The sequence below is a fragment of the Glycine max genome, chromosome 18 (genome assembly GCF_000004515.6).
Source record: "Glycine max cultivar Williams 82 chromosome 18, Glycine_max_v4.0, whole genome shotgun sequence".
Lineage (NCBI taxonomy): Eukaryota > Viridiplantae > Streptophyta > Magnoliopsida > Fabales > Fabaceae > Glycine > Glycine max.
This window is the reverse complement of record NC_038254.2, coordinates 48,634,900-48,654,584: the sequence shown is the minus strand read 5'-3', so window position 1 is coordinate 48,654,584 and position 19,685 is coordinate 48,634,900. Positions and strand designations below refer to the sequence as shown.

General features: G+C 27.1%; 2 protein-coding genes across 2 annotated transcripts in view; both read left to right on the top strand.

Annotated features, from left to right (window-relative positions):
* Window positions 1-5,277: 5,277 nt before the first annotated feature.
* FAD7-1 (omega-3 fatty acid desaturase) lies at window positions 5,278-8,501 on the top strand. Its single transcript, NM_001250909.3, is given in 8 exon segments — window positions 5,278-6,229; window positions 6,351-6,440; window positions 6,760-6,826; window positions 6,939-7,031; window positions 7,126-7,311; window positions 7,401-7,481; window positions 7,745-7,882; window positions 7,978-8,501. Coding segments are annotated over 8 exon segments (1,362 nt in total). The 5' UTR covers window positions 5,278-5,711; the 3' UTR covers window positions 8,167-8,501.
* Window positions 8,502-18,383: 9,882 nt separating this feature from the next.
* Window positions 18,384-19,685, top strand: part of LOC100775965 (uncharacterized) — a 2,326-nt gene continuing 1,024 nt past the window's right edge. Inside the window, exon 1 of the mRNA XM_003552207.5 lies at window positions 18,384-19,485. Coding sequence (XP_003552255.1) covers window positions 18,570-19,485 — 916 coding nt within the window. The 5' untranslated portion in view covers window positions 18,384-18,569. The remainder of the gene's footprint in view (window positions 19,486-19,685) is intronic.

Sequence of the window (19,685 nt, the reverse complement as noted above, 5' to 3'; positions counted from 1 at the left end):
TTTCCGTTTTATTCCAAAACGAACTTGTTATGGTTATCTCTTCTGAGTAGCAAGTCTATTCAGAATGCACTTTCATATTGCATAATCAACCTTTATAATGTCATGATTCTCAGCACTTTGAGTAGTCTTGACTTTGTGATTATAGGATTTTGGAATCATTTGTCATACTCCATTATCATTTAGCTTCTCAGGACTTAACATCATATAATAGTAATACTTCTCGATACTCCTTCATAAGAAAGACTTAATTTAAACTTTCTGATTAACTTCAATAGCTTTGATATGTAGAGTTCTTTCTTTTTGTCTTCTTGAATTTTGTTCTTATCACTGTTTTTAGAGTCCTTGGTAACAACCATTCAGAAGACTAGTAACTTGATTCAGAAAATTTATCAAGATTAAAATCATTTTGAACCTAACACTAATTGCATCATTGTCTTATTCATCTTAATTTTTGGCAAATAAAATGATTAGATAATTAGTCTGCTTAGAAAAAAATAGCTAAAAGTTAATTGAAAACTGAAAAGAAAATAGTAATTTTAAGTTGAAGGTTGTTGAGTTTGCTATTTGAATTAGAAATAGTAAAATTAGTTACTAAATTAATTGATAGATAAAAAATAACATAAAAGACATATTTAAGTTTTTTTTTTATAAATTTTTATTTATTATTCACTAGCTAGCATAATTAATCTTTGATCCAATAGATCGAAAGATAGCATAGAAAATGGAATTGCTTAACTAACTTTTAGTGAGTTCTATCATGCTACTTTGTTTTAAAAACTTCAAATTGTCGTCTAAGTAAAAAACATAGTTGTGTAAGAAAAAAATTATCTCATGATAATTGTGATTTTAATTTTTTCAATCACTTATATTTCTTATGATATTAATGATTAATGATATGGACAAAAAAACTAAAAATGAATTAATGATAATAAGGTTAATTTTTTATAGGATGACAATTATAACGGGACAAAGAAGTAATGATTAGGAATGTTCATAACGTGATTTGGTTTATTTTTCATCAAAATGACTCAAATCAAACTTAAAAAATATATGTGATTTAATTTGGTTTGATTTTTATTTAAAATAAAATTTGAACCAAACTTAAAAGAAATATATGTGATTCAATTTGGTTTGGTTTTCATTTAAAATAAGATTTAAAGCAAATCAAACCAATAATTTGTAGTTTGATTTGGCTTAGTTTTATAATTTTTACTAAAATATTATTTCATTAAATTTATATACTTTCTTTTTAATTTTTAAATTAAATTACATTAAAAAAATTACTAATAATAATATAAAAAACTTTTTAATATGTTAAGCCTTTAACAACAAAATTTATCAAATTTTTATTAATTTTAAACCAAACATATCTTTAAAAAAATTATCTTGAAAAAGAAAGTAATATACATTATATAAATTCATATAAATAACACTAAAAAAAATATGTGAAACTCAAATAGTATATACATCAAATTAAAATAATATAAGTGTTAGCATAAATATTAATAAGTATTTACCAAATTTCGTAAATACAATGAAACAATAAGTTTATAGTAATATGCGAGTATGCCTCCTGATAAAGTGAAGCACAAATACAATTTCAGTCATATATTCCGACCAAATTTGTGAAATGCAAATACTAATAACAGTAAATAAATCACACATGTTTTATTCCGACCAATATATTTGTGAAATGCTAATCTCACGTGTGACACATGGATGTTTGGCTCATGATTCCCTTTCACATTCATACACGAATATGATAATACCCCACCGACCCATGAACGAAGGAAAACCGGCTTCTTATTCCAAATCCGGTGACCTTTGCACTTTGTGCCATCAAATCAAGGAAAAGAAAACATTACACCAATATTAATTTATAATCGCGACACATATTTTTCGTTTTCATCTTTAACTAATATTATGCCCTCCAATATAGAATATAAGTAAAAATATTATATCTTAAATATAAACAAATTTTAATTAATTTTATCTTATTTAATAAAAAAAATTAAAATATCCTTCATTTGAAACAATGTTTTCAATGAATCTATTTTAATCCTTTTTTACCATCAAATCAAGAAAAAGAAAAAAATTCACCAATATTAATTTATAATTTATAATCGCGATACATATTTTTCGTTTTCTTCTTTAACTAATATTATACCCTCTAATATAGAATATAAGAAAAAAATCATTGTATCTTAAATATAAATAAACTTTAACTTATTTAATTGAATTATTTTTAAAAATATTCCTCCTTAAATACAAATTTCATTTTCAGTAACTCTATTTTATTCTTAATATCAAGTTTTAGTTTTTTAATCCTTTAATATCAAGTTCTAAGCAATAATAGTTTAGAAGAAAAAAAACTACTTTTCAAATTCGATTAGTACAATGAGATGATATTAACTTTTTCTTAATTAGTATGATATAGTTTTTTCTAAAATTGATCCATAAGTTTCATATTTTTATCAATTTTCAATTAAATCCCTAATTTTTTTAATTGAATCTTTGAAATTTTATATTTTTTTTCAATTGAGTCCTCTCTTATAATTATCTTAATGAGAATCAACTACAAATACTTAATTAGAGATGCAGACAATGAATTGATACTTTTTGAAGTATATTATAAGCATGATTGAGTCAATAGTGATGAAAAATGCTATTATAAACATGATTGAGTCAATAGTAATGAAAAATGCTAGGACACTTTTTTTTAATACTCTCTTTCTAAGACTCTTTCTATGATAGGTTAAAATTTACTAAAAATCCATTTTTTTAGGTTTTTCTTATCATTTAATGATTTTTTTCTTTTAATTTATATTAAATGAGAAGTAAAACTCACCCAAATTAATTATTTCCAATAAATTATAATCAATCATATAGAAAGTCTTTGAGGGAGAATGTCAAAAAGAGTGTTGTGGGCATTCCTCCAACTGTGATAGTTTTCTACAAGGTCTCAACATTTTATACAGTCAAACAATTGTGAGAGGCTCATGAAAGAATAATTGGGTTGAATTGCCAAGCAAAAATTGAAACTCTATAGTCTATTATTTGCGCCTCTAATTTGGTGTTTGCAATTATTTATCATAAAGACAAATATACTAGAGGACCCAATTGAAAAAAAAATTGGGATCCAATTAAAATAAATAAAAATTTAGTAAAATATGAAGACTTGCATACTAATTAAACTTTTGTCTTCTTATATTTGATATTGAATAGATATACTAGTATCATAGTAGTTTTTCCTTTCCAAAATAAATGTCGTTCTAGGTTGTTTTACATAAATAAAGAAAAATTAATAAATAAATAAAATAGTATTTTTACAAAACTAACATTATTAAATAAATAAAAGAAAGTAATATTAATATTACATTGAAAAGTTAAAGCAACACTTAATAGGAATATTAGTGAAAAAATTAATATTACATTGAAAAATTAACATCACACTTATTTTGGAATAACTTTTTTTCTTCAAATATGATACTTACTTTGAGACGGACAAAGTCATACTTTAGATGACTACTATCAACATGCATTTTTAATACATTCCTTTTAATACATACTTTCTCATTGATTAAAATTTATTGAAAAATATAAAATTATGAGAGAAAGAGTTATTAAATAAAAAGTTAAATATACTCAAATGTGTAATTTTTAATAAATTTCAACCAATAATAATGGGTTAAAAAGAATCTGATGCTATTTCTCTATATTTTAATTGCATATAAATAACTTGTATTTTAGCATGTGCATTGCACAGGTTAAGTTTTTATTTTATACAACTAAGATTTATAATTTATAATAAATAAGAGAAGAAATCAAATTATATCGATGTAACTTTGACAACTATTACACCATTTTATAATTTTCAATTGAATAATATTTTCTTCACTGTTGGATTAGAAGTTTTTTTTTCACATAGATCACATCTAAAATTTCATATTAATTTAAAATTATTTTTTATCATGTTCATATGAATTAAAATTGACGTAATATAAACATTTTAAAATATACTAAAACATGAACCATTTGATTACCTTCTTGTTGTTGTTCAATTTTGACAAAATTTGACACAAATAATCTTAGTAATATTTAGATATAATTTAATGGTTGGATAAATAAAAATCACATTTGATATGAAGTTATAAAAAATAGTGTAATAGATGTCAAAATTAGACAAGGATAATTTAATCATTCCTTAATAAATAAATATTTCTAAATATATAAATTATATTATAATTAAATTTTATAATAAATAAATTTTTAAACATATAAATTATATTTTACATTAACAGTAAATAATTTTGAACATATTTTTATTTTTAATTATGGATATTTCTTAAAAAATATTAAAATTTAAGTTGGAACTAAAGATATTAAAAATAATAAATTAAAAGAAATAAATAGTTCAACTATTCACATCAAATAATATATCAAATGCATATTACAAGCGAATTTGAATTTTAAAGATAATATATATATATTCAAAGTTGACTTTTTGATATTCAGTTACAGTTTTTTTTTAAATAGTTGAATTGATATTAAAAACATAAAAATATAAGATAATATACCAATTGGATGTGAGAATAATGTTGGGGCAAGTGAAGGTCTGATGAAGCATATAATCTTATACATTTATAAATATAAGGGATTACCCATTAAATATATATACAATTTAATTCCAAAATAATTATATTTTTAATTTAATATTCATCATTTTTTGATATAGAAAGGAATAAAGTATCTTTTTTCTCTTAGTAAATAAAGATAAAAAATGTATTATATTTTTAGTCCTTAATTTTTTTTTAAAATATATATTTTTAGTCTATTAACCTTTATTTCATCTTTAAGAGACTAAAAATAATATAAAAAAAGTTAAGAGACTAAAAGTAGGAATAGAACAAAATTAAAGGACTAAAAAAAACTTAAAAAATCTAAGAACTAAAAATAAAATTTTTAAAAATTTAAAAACTAAAAACATATTAAAAAAAAGAAGAAGGATGGGCATAAAATATGATCCTCCATTCCATTCCATTCTAACGGGTCAAATACACGGCAAGAATGACCTTAATTTTATTCCATTCCAAAGTCTACACATTTTAATCAATATCAATATAGTAAAAGTAAACACGGATTGGGTTGGTCTCTTCCATACTACACACAAAACACAATAAAAAAATTGTGAATTACTAAATTACCCCTTCATAATCTACAAACCCCTTATTCTGCTTCACCCTTTTATATATAAGTTCCGCCTCCGATTCTCAGAATCATTATCGAGCAACAAAGACACATTCTTTCAGCCTCCCTTCAACACCCTTTTGGCCCTTCATTCTTCCAAGTCTCAAATCGAAGCTCGAAGACCTGCGAAGAACAAAGGGTTGTTTAAATTCTGTGTGGTTGTTGTTGGAGGTTGAAATACAAGTTGCCGCCTCAAGTGTGTGTTAATCTTAAATTTCACAAGCAAGTTGTATTTTTGGAGTATTGTATTATATGACCAAATATTTTAGTGTTTTAGGACTAGATATTTTGCTTCTGGTGGCAATTTTTCTCTTCTCCTTCTGGTTCTCATCTTTTGTGTTCTTCTTTGTTTCTCACCTTTCTGAGGATTTTTCCATCTTAGTTCCTGGAGGCACCAGGAACCTGACCAAATAAATAAACCTTTTTTTTCTTCTAATTTTTCTGAAGTTTCATTTTTTAGTCCAATGGCAACTTGGATATTATCAGAATGTGGCTTGAAGCCTCTTGCTCCAGTAATTCCTAGACCTAGAACTGGGGCTGCTTTGTCCAGCACCTCAAGGGTTGAATTTTTGGACACAAACAAGGTAGTGGCAGGTCCTAAGTTTCAACCTTTGAGGTGCAACCTCAGGGAGAGGAATTGGGGGCTGAAAGTGAGTGCCCCTTTGAGGGTTGCTTCCATTGAAGAGGAGCAAAAGAGTGTTGATTTAACCAATGGGACTAATGGGGTTGAGCATGAGAAGCTTCCAGAATTTGACCCTGGTGCTCCGCCACCATTCAACTTGGCTGATATTAGAGCAGCCATTCCAAAGCATTGCTGGGTGAAGGACCCTTGGAGGTCCATGAGCTATGTGGTGAGGGATGTGATTGCTGTCTTTGGTTTGGCTGCTGCTGCTGCGTATCTCAATAATTGGTTGGTTTGGCCTCTCTATTGGGCTGCTCAAGGCACTATGTTCTGGGCTCTGTTTGTTCTTGGTCATGATTGGTACTAATAACTATTTTTCTTTTCTTCATTTTGTTATAATTTGGATGTAGCTAGATGGAGTGCAGAATTGGGTTTCAAAATTGTGACTTGTTGAGTTTACTTGTTGTTTTGTGTGTTTCAGTGGTCATGGAAGCTTTTCAAACAACTCCAAATTGAACAGTGTTGTTGGACATCTGCTGCATTCTTCAATTCTAGTGCCATATCATGGATGGTATGCTAGTGCTTCTGGTGGAATAGCCTTTCTAATTTTTTTTAGAGTAAAATATGTTTTTTATCCTTCAAATATCTTGCCATTTGGTTTTAGTGCTTATAAAAATATAATACGATTTTAGTCTCTACATTTTAACAATAAGATTTTTTAGTCTTGATGAATGACTAAAACCACATTAATTTTGATAAATGTAGAGACTAAAAATATATTATTTTTTGTAAAGACTAAAATCAAATTTTGAGATATTTGTAGGGATAAAAACACATTTTACTCTTTTTTTTAGTTTTGAATTCATGTTTGAAACTGATATTTTATACAGGAGAATCAGTCATAGGACTCATCACCAACATCATGGTCATGCTGAAAATGATGAATCATGGCATCCGGTGAGATGACTATCAATGTTCTTGTTTTTAAAACATGCTCTTTTTATCTAAGTTTTTTCCTTTTAAGTGATCAAAGTTTCTGACATAAGAGGTGTATTGGTAATCCCTGCAGTTGCCTGAAAAATTGTTCAGAAGCTTGGACACTGTAACTCGTATGTTAAGATTCACAGCACCTTTTCCACTTCTTGCATTTCCTGTGTACCTTGTAAGTTATTCTGCTTTGACCATAATTTGAACATTAATTACTCTTTAGTCTTGGTAGAAGAATTGACATGGTGGCTGTTGATATTTGAATCCAGTTTAGTAGGAGTCCTGGGAAGACTGGTTCTCACTTTGACCCCAGCAGTGACTTGTTCGTTCCCAATGAAAGAAAAGATGTTATTACTTCCACAGCTTGTTGGGCTGCTATGTTGGGATTGCTTGTTGGATTGGGGTTTGTAATGGGTCCAATTCAACTTCTTAAGCTTTATGGTGTTCCCTATGTTGTAAGTTTCTTCCTCTTTTCCATCATTTCCATGGTTCTTTTTGAATCAAGAATGAATGAAGTTCTCATTTGAATTTCTTGGAATTGAAGATATTCGTTATGTGGTTGGATTTGGTGACTTATTTGCACCATCATGGCCATGAAGACAAATTACCTTGGTACCGTGGAAAGGTATCCTTCATTCTTTAAAGTCTTTCTTATGAAAAGGACTGGTCTATTTGTGTCTTGACATACTTTTGTTATGTGTATGAGTTTAATTTTCATGCATTGTTAGTGTATTTTTTTTATATTGTTAATCAATTAAAAATCATCATTGATATGACTTGTAAAAGTCAATAAACATATCATACATGGTTGAATGATAATGCCAATACATACACTATTTGCTCTATGTTTATTGGGGTGTTAATATTTTCATATTCATTGTTGAACAGGAATGGAGCTACCTCAGGGGTGGTCTAACTACTCTTGATCGTGATTATGGATGGATCAATAACATTCACCATGACATTGGCACTCATGTCATTCATCACCTATTTCCTCAAATTCCACACTATCACTTAGTTGAGGCTGTGAGTGTCTCTCTAGTCTACTATTTGTTTTGAAACAATGGATACTGATTTACTTAAGATGTTGAGTTTGAATGTTGTTTTTGCTTCTCTTGCAGACTGAGGCTGCTAAGCCAGTGTTTGGAAAATATTATAGAGAACCAAAGAAATCAGCAGCACCTCTTCCTTTTCACCTTATTGGGGAAATAATAAGGAGCTTCAAGACTGACCATTTTGTTAGTGACACGGGGGATGTTGTGTACTATCAAACCGACTCTAAGATTAATGGCTCTTCCAAATTAGAGTGAATATTAAAATTCTTTTCTATATAGACAAGAGAGGCTTATACACAATTCTTATTGCTTTAAAGATTGTCTTGAGTTTCTCCGAAAGTTACTGCACTTACTTGGAGTTGAATCCTTCATTAATAAAGGGATGGATGGATCATATAATTTCAATTGTAACTGCATGATAGAATGTTTAGGTTATATGTAGTTTTATCTTTCTTGAATAGTGAATTCCTCAATATAAATTGATTATATTGAAGTGATACCTTGAGGCATGATCAAATTGTCAATGTGTTTGATCAAAACTGAAAGATCTCGATTAAATAGAAATTTAAAATAGATTTTGTTTTGTAGGACGTTGTGGTGTTTTCTTATCATCCCCTATTTTATTTTTTATACTCCCTATTTTATTATTCACTCTGGGTTCTGTATTTCTTGAAAATTAGTAGAGGTGTTTATGACTCAACCAAAAGAAATAAAAAAATAATTTGGATCTTTAAACTTTTAAATTTGCAATTAACTAATATTTTTTAGATAAATAATAGTCTGATTAAAAATAAAGATGCAATATAGTCTATACAATATATATGAATGACAAGCTAATAACTAGTTTGCAACTTTGCATGTTATTGTATTATAGGTTAAGTGATATATTTAGTCTTCTATTTTTATTTTTTTACTTTGCTTTTTTATTTTTTAAAATGTTGATTTTAGTTATTTTTTTAAATGATTCAAAATGATTAATTTTATCAGTTTAAAATCAATACCATTAATAATACTTGGATACTAACCGTTTTTAGTCATCACAAAATATATTTCTCTCATATCTCCTCCCTCCCTCTTGTTCTTCCTTTGGTGATTTTTTCTTTTTCCTTTTTTGCGAAATCTGTTGAGTACAAGAATAGGGAAGAAATCAATTGAAAATGGTATCTCTTTCCCCCTTTGTGCTCGCAATAAATCTTGAAATCAAATTCCCCACTAAAGAAGCGAAGGAACCATAGGTGATGGTGAAGCTTGAGCTCCTATAAAGCCCATTGAGTGTTTATATATATATATATATATATATATATATATATATATATATATATATATATATATATATATATATATAAGAATCAAATGAGTTCAATTTATTTATTTAATGAGTATAATTTTTAATTCAAATTTAATTCATGAATCAAATTTAATGAATTAATTATTGAATTGTGTTTTGAACTAATTGAGTTGGTTTAGTTAATGTCAATTCTAATATATTGGATCATCTAAATTTAAACTAGTGTTTTATACTCTTAAAAAACATTTTTTTAAAAAATAATTATATATTAATAAAAAAATTATTTAATAGATGATATTTTATATATCAGGATATTATATTAATATTATTTATTTTGAAATATATAATGTAAAACATATCTTAATATTAAAATTGATAATTGGATATGTCATGGCCACACTTTAAATTAATCTAATCTTATTTTATATATTATCATATTAGGATCTGATTTAAATAAAAATATCTTATAAAAATTTCAAATCAAATATAAATAAAAATAAATTCATGCCAATCCATTCCTCGAACCTCTAAAAGTAAGTATTCACATACGGAATCAGCGTGTCACGTTTTCCATCATCAATTTATCATGTTTTTTTTTTTCTGCTTAGGTTCCTATCAGGAATAGGCCAAATATAATAGTATGCTAGTTTTTCAGTTCTATGTTATTGTCACTAATTTTCATAGTGTCGTCTTCTTAATGTTTCTATGATTCTATCATATAACTAGGTAATCGGCACGAAAATAGAAGATCATATGCTGACGATGTTTGGTCAACATCATTGTACTGGTTATTTTTGTTTGTAATGACCGATGCAAACAAAAGGAAGGTATAGTTCATGGTTCAGATTTTCCATCGTTCCTATGTGACTCATGTTGCTCGAGTCAATGATATAGACCACTTACCAACCAGCTAAGGAAAGTAATTTTCTGCAGTCAAAAATTAATTTACACAAAATTTCCACCCAGACATATTAAGATTCAATTTCAATTTTAATTTAATACATATAAAAACAAATTAATTTGCATGGGAAAAATTACAAATTTAGTCATTCAGTTTATCTCTAATTTTGAATTTGATTTTTCACTAATTTAATTCACCAATTTGTTCTTCTTATTTTATAAGATCGTGTAATGTTGATTCTCAAGTCACAATTGGACGACGTTGATCGTTAATAAATGATATTAACTGTCATGTGTCATGTTTAATTGTAGTCCAAAAGATCAACATTGTATCATTTTACAAAATAGGATTAAATTCGTGAATTAATTTATTGAAGATCAAATCCAAAATTAAAATAACTAAAAATAAACAGAAATCAAAAATACAATTTTATATTCTGCATGTGTCGAGTTTCTATTGCTTGCATGCAGACACTTTCTTATGGAAACAGACTGGCATTTAAGTTAATAAAATATTATGCAAAAAATAATTAAAACACTGGATGTTAAATACAAGATCATGCGGTGACTGTAGGGAATTCTGAATAAAAAAACTAACAAATATTATTTACAAAAATAAAATTATATTATGTTTATCAAAAGGCGTCAATTCGAGTGAGAGGAATTTATATCTTTTGCATGTGCATGTGAACAAAAATACTGTTTTTTTTTAATTCGTTGTGGTAAAAATATTGTGATACATTTAAGAAATCAGTCTCTATTTTAATTAATTTTCAATTTCGATCTCCAATTAAAATAAAAATATTTCATTCCTTTATTATTTTTTTCAAATCAAGGATTGTACTTTTAACCATCATTTTACTTAATAAAAAAATATTGATTTCTAAATCGTGTCACTATAATATTGGGTTTTTAATTATTAATTTAATTAATGGAGCTTTTAATTTAATAAATAATTAATTAAAAACTATCTATTATTAAGAAAAACCACTTTAAATCACCTGAAATTTATCTCTTGGTCAAGAGTTGATCTCTAGGTATGTGCGGATAAAAAATATTTGTTAAAAGTTGTTAATCCTTTAAGTGGATTTTCATATTTTGAAAAGAGTTAAACATAATTTTGGTCCCAAGTCACTATTATTTTTTATCTCCTTAATTTTTTTTTAGTCTCCCAATTTTTTTTTAAAAATACTACTTTAGTCCCTGTTGAGTTTGATGATGTTTTGCAATCTGGATACACAATTTTAATCCCTCAAAACAATAAGTTGTATATTCAAATTGTTTAAAATCAGTCCAGAGGGACTAAAAAGAAAAAAAAATCAAAATTGAAGTATAAAAAATTTAATTTAGGAGGACAAAAACAACCGTGACCTAAATTTGAGGAAAAAACACATTTAAACTTTTTTTTTAAAAAAAAATCTTTAATTCTCGATTAAAACACTTTAGTTTTAAAAAACTGTATCATTTATGAGTATAAACAGTTTAAGTAAACATAAAGCATGTATCCTTATGTACCCATATGATGAAAAAAAAAATTACTACCTATCTACCCTTAATAGCATAGATTTAGTATACTTATTAATCGGTTTGATGTTCGTAACCCCTTTAATTAAATTAAAGTGATAAACTTGAATAATTATAAAACTTTCCAACTAGCTAGTTATATATAACACGATATCTCTCAAGTCAGTTTTGAGAAGTTATACAGGAGAGAAATTATTGAGTGGTTTAGAAGTTAGAATCATCATTTATCTATTGTTCTAATTAATTTATATATGACACGTACTAAAAAAATTTAGGATAAATAATCAATTTTATTAATGAATGTATAATTTTACTGACAAATGTATTTTTGAAAGATAAAAATATAAAATTTAGTCATTGAAAGTATAAAAAATGTGATAAATATATCCGGTCATTAACTTTGATATGTTATCGTTAATAAAATAGTCTATATGACACAAAAGGACGAATGTGTCACTGAAATGATTGTCAACGTGATCATGCAGATTGGATGAAAATACCAATATGATACCATTTTTAGACGTAAATGTTACTAATTTCTTATTGGAGAAAAATGTCAGTACTTTTTTTGTTGGGACTTAAATGTTTGTTTATTCCATTGAACCAAAATGTCAATAAGTTATCATTATTGAACGAAAATATCAATAATTTTTTTATTGGACCTAAATATTGTTTCTATTGGATTAATTTGTTAGACCCAAAATTTTATTTCATTTAAAGGTAAATTTTCACCATTTTTTTTTATCTCTACAAATATAACATTACAATAATGACTTAAAAAAATATATTAGCAAACATAATTTAAAACAACCATAACAATAACCATAATATTGATTATTAACTATAATTTGTTTGTCACAATAGAAATTATCCGAAATAAATATTGTACCAATTTACCAAAATAAACATTTTAACAATGTATCAATCATTACAATTTTTTCTAAATTATAATAATTATCACAATCTACTATAAATAAAATATAAATATATCTCATATTTCACTTCTTCGAATCTTGACTATTTTATTAATTGTGACAGACGAAAGTTAACGGCCAGATATATTTGTTTCACTTTTTATACTTTTGGAGATTAAATTTTGTATTTTCATTTTTCAGGAATACATTTGTTAGCGAATTACACATTTAGGGATAAAAGTGACTATTTACCCTATTTCTATATATTCCCAGAGATGGAAAAACAACAAATTAATAAAATATTATATGACAAAGTATTTCTCCTCCTCTTTGTTTTTATCATTTCCATTTCTTCACCTACAACTGACAAGTGAGTTTGAGGGCCAAGTGTGAGAGAGACTTGGAGAGAAGTGAGGTTTGAGAGTTGGAGGAAGATGACAATGGCAGTTGGCAATGGTGCGAGCTGTGGCTAGTGGTGGTGCAATAGGTGGCGCCAGTGGTGATTGATGGCTGGGTTGGTGATGATCCTTAAAAGGAAAGAATAAGAGGAGACAACCATGGAAGAAGAGTTTGCAAAAAGAACTTGTAACAAATATGTTTCTATGTTGACAATTAAAGATGATCACATTAACAATCATATTATTTCACTGACAAAATCCATTTATATGTGCCATGTTAATAATATTTGATTATATATTATATAAAAATAAGCTACAGGGTCCAAGCAGCCCCAAATTCCATATTTTATTTTTTGGTGGCGGCATGCAGTTCACGACCTTTGAAAAATGCAATTCAATTTTAGAATCCACGAAAAGCATACGTGTGTGAATGAACAGATAGATGGATGAATTGATGACATCCAAAAGAAAAATAATAAAATAGTCATGTTCAACGCAAACTTGGACACCATGCTAAATAATTAAATGTAATTTAATATGCATGCATCCTATGAGTTTTATAATCCCCACTTCTCTTAAATTAATGCTTAATAAAAAAAACGAGTTTAACGACTAAAAAAATTAGGTAATAGTTAAGACCGCATCTCTCTTTGGCCTGCCAAAAGCTGCCCTCCTATTCTTCCATTGAGTTTACGAACTCCACTTTATGATTGATAATTGGACTTTAATTGAATATATATATATATATATATATATATATATATATATATATATATTATAATTAAAATATCTAGTTTAATTGATTTAACAAAATAATTAATATATTATAATTTTTTTATATTTATGTTTAATTTTTACGAATAAAAATAATTGATATAATTAGTTATACAAATCAAACATAAGTGCAAGAATAAGGACATGATTGATTCATTCCCCCCCTTCAAAAGTTATTCAAATAAAGTAGAAGTATAATGAGTTATAGGTTAAATTATTCAGTGTAGTAAAAAAAATTAAATTTTTCATTTGATGCTTAAATTATTTAAAAAAAAATTAAGTTGGTCTTTAAATTATTTTAATTGACTCTTTAATCGTTTATTTTTGTAAATTAAGCCTTTATATAAGATTTTCAAAAACCGCTAAATATTGTCAATTTCTGGCGGTTCAAATAAGGTGTTTAATTTAGAAATTCAATAATTATTTTATTTATTTTACTTTTGGAACAAACTTGAAAATTATCAAATAATTTAGATACCTACGTACCGAGTAATTTAACTTAAGTTATACCAATAAAGCAGGTTTATAAATTTAAGCTAAAATTTATTTTGTAAAAATATTTAAAAGTTTTACTTTATTTAAAATTAATTTTATTTTCGAATGAAAACATATATTTACATAATAAAAAATATTGTTTGAAATTATTTTAGTTTGAATAAAATCATTTTAATGATAATAAAAATACTAAAATGTTAAAACATCTCTTTAATTAAATATTTTATATTTGGAAATAATAAATATTATTTAAATATTAATTATAAATGATAAGAAATTTAAGTTTTTACATATTGTTGCTCCGTAATATTTTTAAAGTAACAAAAAAAGTTTATTTTTGACATAAAAGCAAATTATATTAGAAAGTGTTTAATAAGTAATTCAACTCTAATAAATAACTGAAGAATAACTAAAAGTTAATTGTTTCTATTTTCACCAATTCAATTGTTATTTGATTTCAAAGTCTTTTTTTTTATTTACAAAATTTGATTTCAAAGTCTATTAATTCAGATATGCATTGTCTGCCATTCTTTTAGGATTAAATGAGCTCATTTCTTCTTTAGTATTCCTTTCCTGTTAGCACTTGGTTATATATTATGGAATATATTATTATCTTCAACATCACATGTTCAAATGAAGTCATGTAATGATGTTGTTACAGATTATGATGTGATAATGGAATGAGTTCTCATTGAATAAGTTTGTGTAAAAAGTTATATACTTAAATTAAATTCTTAATTTATATACTGCGTAGATATTAAATAAGAATTCGTCTCATTATCATATCATATTAATGAATAAATTAAAATAGTAAAATAATAATATTATCAAATATCTCTGTATGAATATTTAAACATGCTGAGCGCACTATATAGGATCCACTAATCTCATATTTTCACCTCCATTCATCTTTACCTTCTCCTAAACTCCCCAAAAAATAATAGACTCCTATGTACGTAATTCATTCAAAGGTTCTTCTTTCCATTGGAAAAGTTTTCTACTACAACACCAATTACTATCCATTGCTGTAAAATTTTTTAAAGTTGCCAATGAAAAAAACTTGGAAATTGATCTCGACTAGCTCCTCCCTTCACCCAAACATATGATTAAAAAATGTATCAAATCAAGGAGATCACCTCCATTGATTAAATATGATATATAAATTATTATAAATTTTTTATATTTATGTTCAATTCTAATATATAAAAGAAAATGAATCACAACCTTTTCACAACCTCCTTAAACCATGACCTACATCCCCTTTACCATCCTCATCCAAATGCCAAATATCCTGCCACCAGATAGACCCTCTTCCAATAGGACTAAATTTAAAGCCCTTAAATCTTTAATTCCTAGCCCTCCTACCTCTTTTTCTCTACAAACATACACCCAATTCCCAATTGCAACCCTCTACACCATTATTTTCCCTTCTTGACCATCCCACAAAATATGTTAAACATAGATTCAATTTCAGAAATGATACCTGAAGGTGCCATAAAGGCATATGGAATTGATTAAACCAAAGTTAAGAACATATTGAAACGTTTTCCGCAATCCCACAAAGTTATCGAGAAACTTGCGCGTGCAAATATAGTTACATCTAAGATACTTTACCATACCATTTGATAGCACATGAAAACAAAGATAACAAACCATTCTCAATTTACCAAGCATTGAAAGATTTGGGGGAAAAATTATATTAAATTTAACAAATTAAGATTGTCAAAAGGACTTCTAAAATTTGTAAAGAATGGGATTTGAGAACTTAATTACGTACATAGGCTTTAAAAGTTAAAATAAAATGTTCATAGTGCATGGACGGAAAATTGTTCTGAAGCAAGGGAAAAAGGACCCACCGATTCAGTTTGAGTCATTTTTTTAGCAGCATGTAGTTTTTTTTTTCTTTAATTAGAAAAAAAAATCAGACTAATATAAAATTCGATAGGTAAATTTTTACTAATAATAATTTTTATTAAAAATCAAACTTAAATACTATCCAAAGATTCAACTTTAATTTTAACATGATGATAATTTATGATGTGTAGTCTACAACCATATGCAAACGATAAAAACATTATATCCACGGAATTGTCAAAACAACACTCCCAGACCTGGACTTGCTTGTTACGAAGATCCTTTAGAGTCTGATTGTATCTAACATGAGAAAGTAAAGAGTGTATTTATCGTTAATTTAATTTAAACTGTACTATATAATTTTAATTAATCTATTAATTTTTTTAAAAAATTATTACACCCTTCCATTTAGAATTTTAGATATAAGTGTGTTTGAATTTGAAGCGGAAAAATTTAATAATTGATTATATTTATAATTCATTATACAAATAAGTTTGGATAAATTGAAAATTAAGTTATTTTAATTTTAAGATAAGTGAGGTACCTAAAAAAGTCATAGTAAAATTATAAAAAATTATGAAGTTGCGTGGTAGTTAATTTTATATTTAAAGCAACTAATTATTAAGGAAAATAACTGAGATAACTTTTAATGACAATCTCCAAAATTTTGCTTTTGATAAAAAAGAAAACCTTTTATACCATTGAATTTTTTTATGATCACTTTAATAATATTGTCAAATATACTATTTTTATAGCTTTTTCCCCCTTTAAAAAATATAATATAGTTTGAACACTATATTGTACTTTTCTAAGTAGCATGTTTATAGTCTAAACCTATACACGTGATGAAAAAAAACAAAACTCAAAACAATTAATACCCCCAAAAGAAGACTTTCTTTTAGACCAAATTCCCTGGACGAAAATTGTCTCTAACTCGATGAGCATATAAGATTGTATTTACTATTAATTTAATTTAAAGTGTATTATGATTTTAATATACTAAAATTTTAGATGAGTACACATCTATTTACTTTAGACATGAGCATATATTTTAATAAACTTTTAGGCATGAAAAGTGAAACAATATGTCTGATTTCACTCTTAGTAATATATTGGGGTGAACACTTGTTTACCTCAATCAACTTCAGTTTCCATTTCCAATAGCCATAGTGAAATTCAATTGGGAGGTGTACTTTCACTAGTTGATTTATGCATGTGAATCACGGGATTCATATATTGAGTAGAATCTAATGGCCACAATTCTTTTGGAGGACCAAGAGCATATATGGTCTTTTTAATTCTTGCCACCATTGGGGCAACAACGCAATCTCCTCAAAAATCCATTATGAGTCAACAAAGTCGGTGCAATTCTTTGTATGAATATGACCTTGTTGCCAATGTCAAGAACCACGATGTTCTCGTCTTTGAATGAAGTCAGCAACTTCGGCAGCTCTGTCTTTAAATGGCAGAAACAACATTTACACTTAGTAGCTCGTAGGACATGCAAAAACCATTAATACATTAATATTTTCCTTGCCAAGAGGCTTATATGTGAGGAAGATCAACTATAGCTTACCCTTTTAAACAGTAATGTACTAAATTATTTTTTAAAATATATATATATATATATATATATATATATATATATATATATATTTTGATTGTGTAAAAATTTTGTATTATGGAAAAAATTATTGATCATTATAATAATTTTTAAAAGTCATATAATAAATTATTTTTAATTGCATTGATGATATAATTTTTTGATATTAACAATTCATATCAACATGTTATTGGTTTAAGTAAAATTAAATTTGATCTCAAATTTGAGGCTTGTAAATAAGAAAAATATAATTGAAAGAAAAAATTACACTAAAAATGACTAGTATGATATTTAGATAAAATTAATAAATATTTCATATGTCATGATAAACCAAAATAATATTAACTATGCATAGAAAATTAATCTCTAAATTATAATATTTTAATTCATGATGTTATTAAATACAATAGATTTTAATATCTAAACTTGTACAATTAGGGCATCTTTTTTAGTCAACAATTAGTTAAACTACACGACATAAATTGTGAGTTTGGAAGTTCAATTTCCTTCCTCCGCCCATTTTTCAATCATTCTCTTCCTTATAAGGCTGGCTTATTATAAGTCTCTTCTTGAACCAAAAATAAATTATTTTTTAAAAAAAAAAGACTAAAATGAGTTATGTTTGACCATTATTAGAACTAAAATGACATCTTTACAAATATAGTGAATGGGTATTCACAATTTGGTGTGTTACTCTCCTTTAAGACATCCTACTCCTGTCTTGTAGCATTCCAATCTAATGCGAACTCAACCACCCTTTCACATCCTCCATCTTTTTCTATTCATAAATCACCATTCTCTCCCTCGCTATCAATATGGTTTCAACCATTTCAATGACCACTTCTCTACAAGTTCTACCTCCTCCAGCAGTTTCTGACTTCTGTTAAGAGTTTGGAAGATTGATTATTATGGCTAAACCAAATAATGCAAAACCTGGTTGTTTCTCTGACTTCTTTCAACTACTCTTTTGTGCTGAGGATGGAAATAGTTCTCCAATGCACCCTTCTAACCACATTACAAAACCATATGCAACAGAAGTAGTGCATAGTCACAAAGATGCAATGGCCAAAAATGCAACCAAACCAGGAGTGGTGGCAAGGCTAATGGGGCTTGATTCACTTCCAAGTACAAAATTGGTGTCAAACACAAACAACACCCCAGATTCAATTCCAAGAAGTAGGTCAGTGAACTTTGTTGATTACTTGCGCAAGTTTGACACAACAAGCCAAGCCAACCACCACCAAGTGAAAACAACCTCTGCATCATTCAGAGAGGTTCCTTCTTTGCTTCAGCACAAAAACAAAAACAATGACCTTGTTGTTTTCTACTGGAATAATGAGAGTGAAGATCAAGAAGTTGTGTCCTTTTTGAGGAAACAAGAAATGGGGTTGGGAGAATCTAGGCAGAGAAAGAAGCAGGGGAGCAAGAACAAGGAGATTGTTTCTGTGACTAAGGAGAGGAGCCACACTAAGAGAAAGAAGATTTCCAAGTTTGAGAATGAGCCTAGAGTGGTTCTTCCTCTTAAGCATAGTTCAAAGGTTCGAAATCACCATGAAACCAAAGTTTTGGCACCAGTTTCTGCATGCTCTAAGAGTTGTAGTAATAGCAGAAGAAAATGTGGTAGTGGTCCTAGTGGGTTAAGACCAAGCTCAAATTTGCCAAATAAGCAGAAGAAAGTGTTCTCTGAACCAAAATGCACGAAAAAAACAAAAAAACAACAGTCAACAAAGAAGATAGATACTGAATGTAGCACAGAGAATTTCAGTCCAATTTCAGTCCTAGATGACTATGACTATTCATTTCTTTATGGTCCTGATTTTCCAGGTTAGTTTTCTGAATGCCCTTGTTCTTTAACATATTTATTAATTACTAAAATTAGACCTTAGTTGCAATTTTTGTTCGCATCGTTCATTTTGGGAGTAGTTATGGTATGGTAACTGATATGTGCTTAGTGTTTGTTGTTAAGCATTGTTAATGCTGATTTCATGATAAATATTCAAAATTATAGTAAATGTAGGTAAACT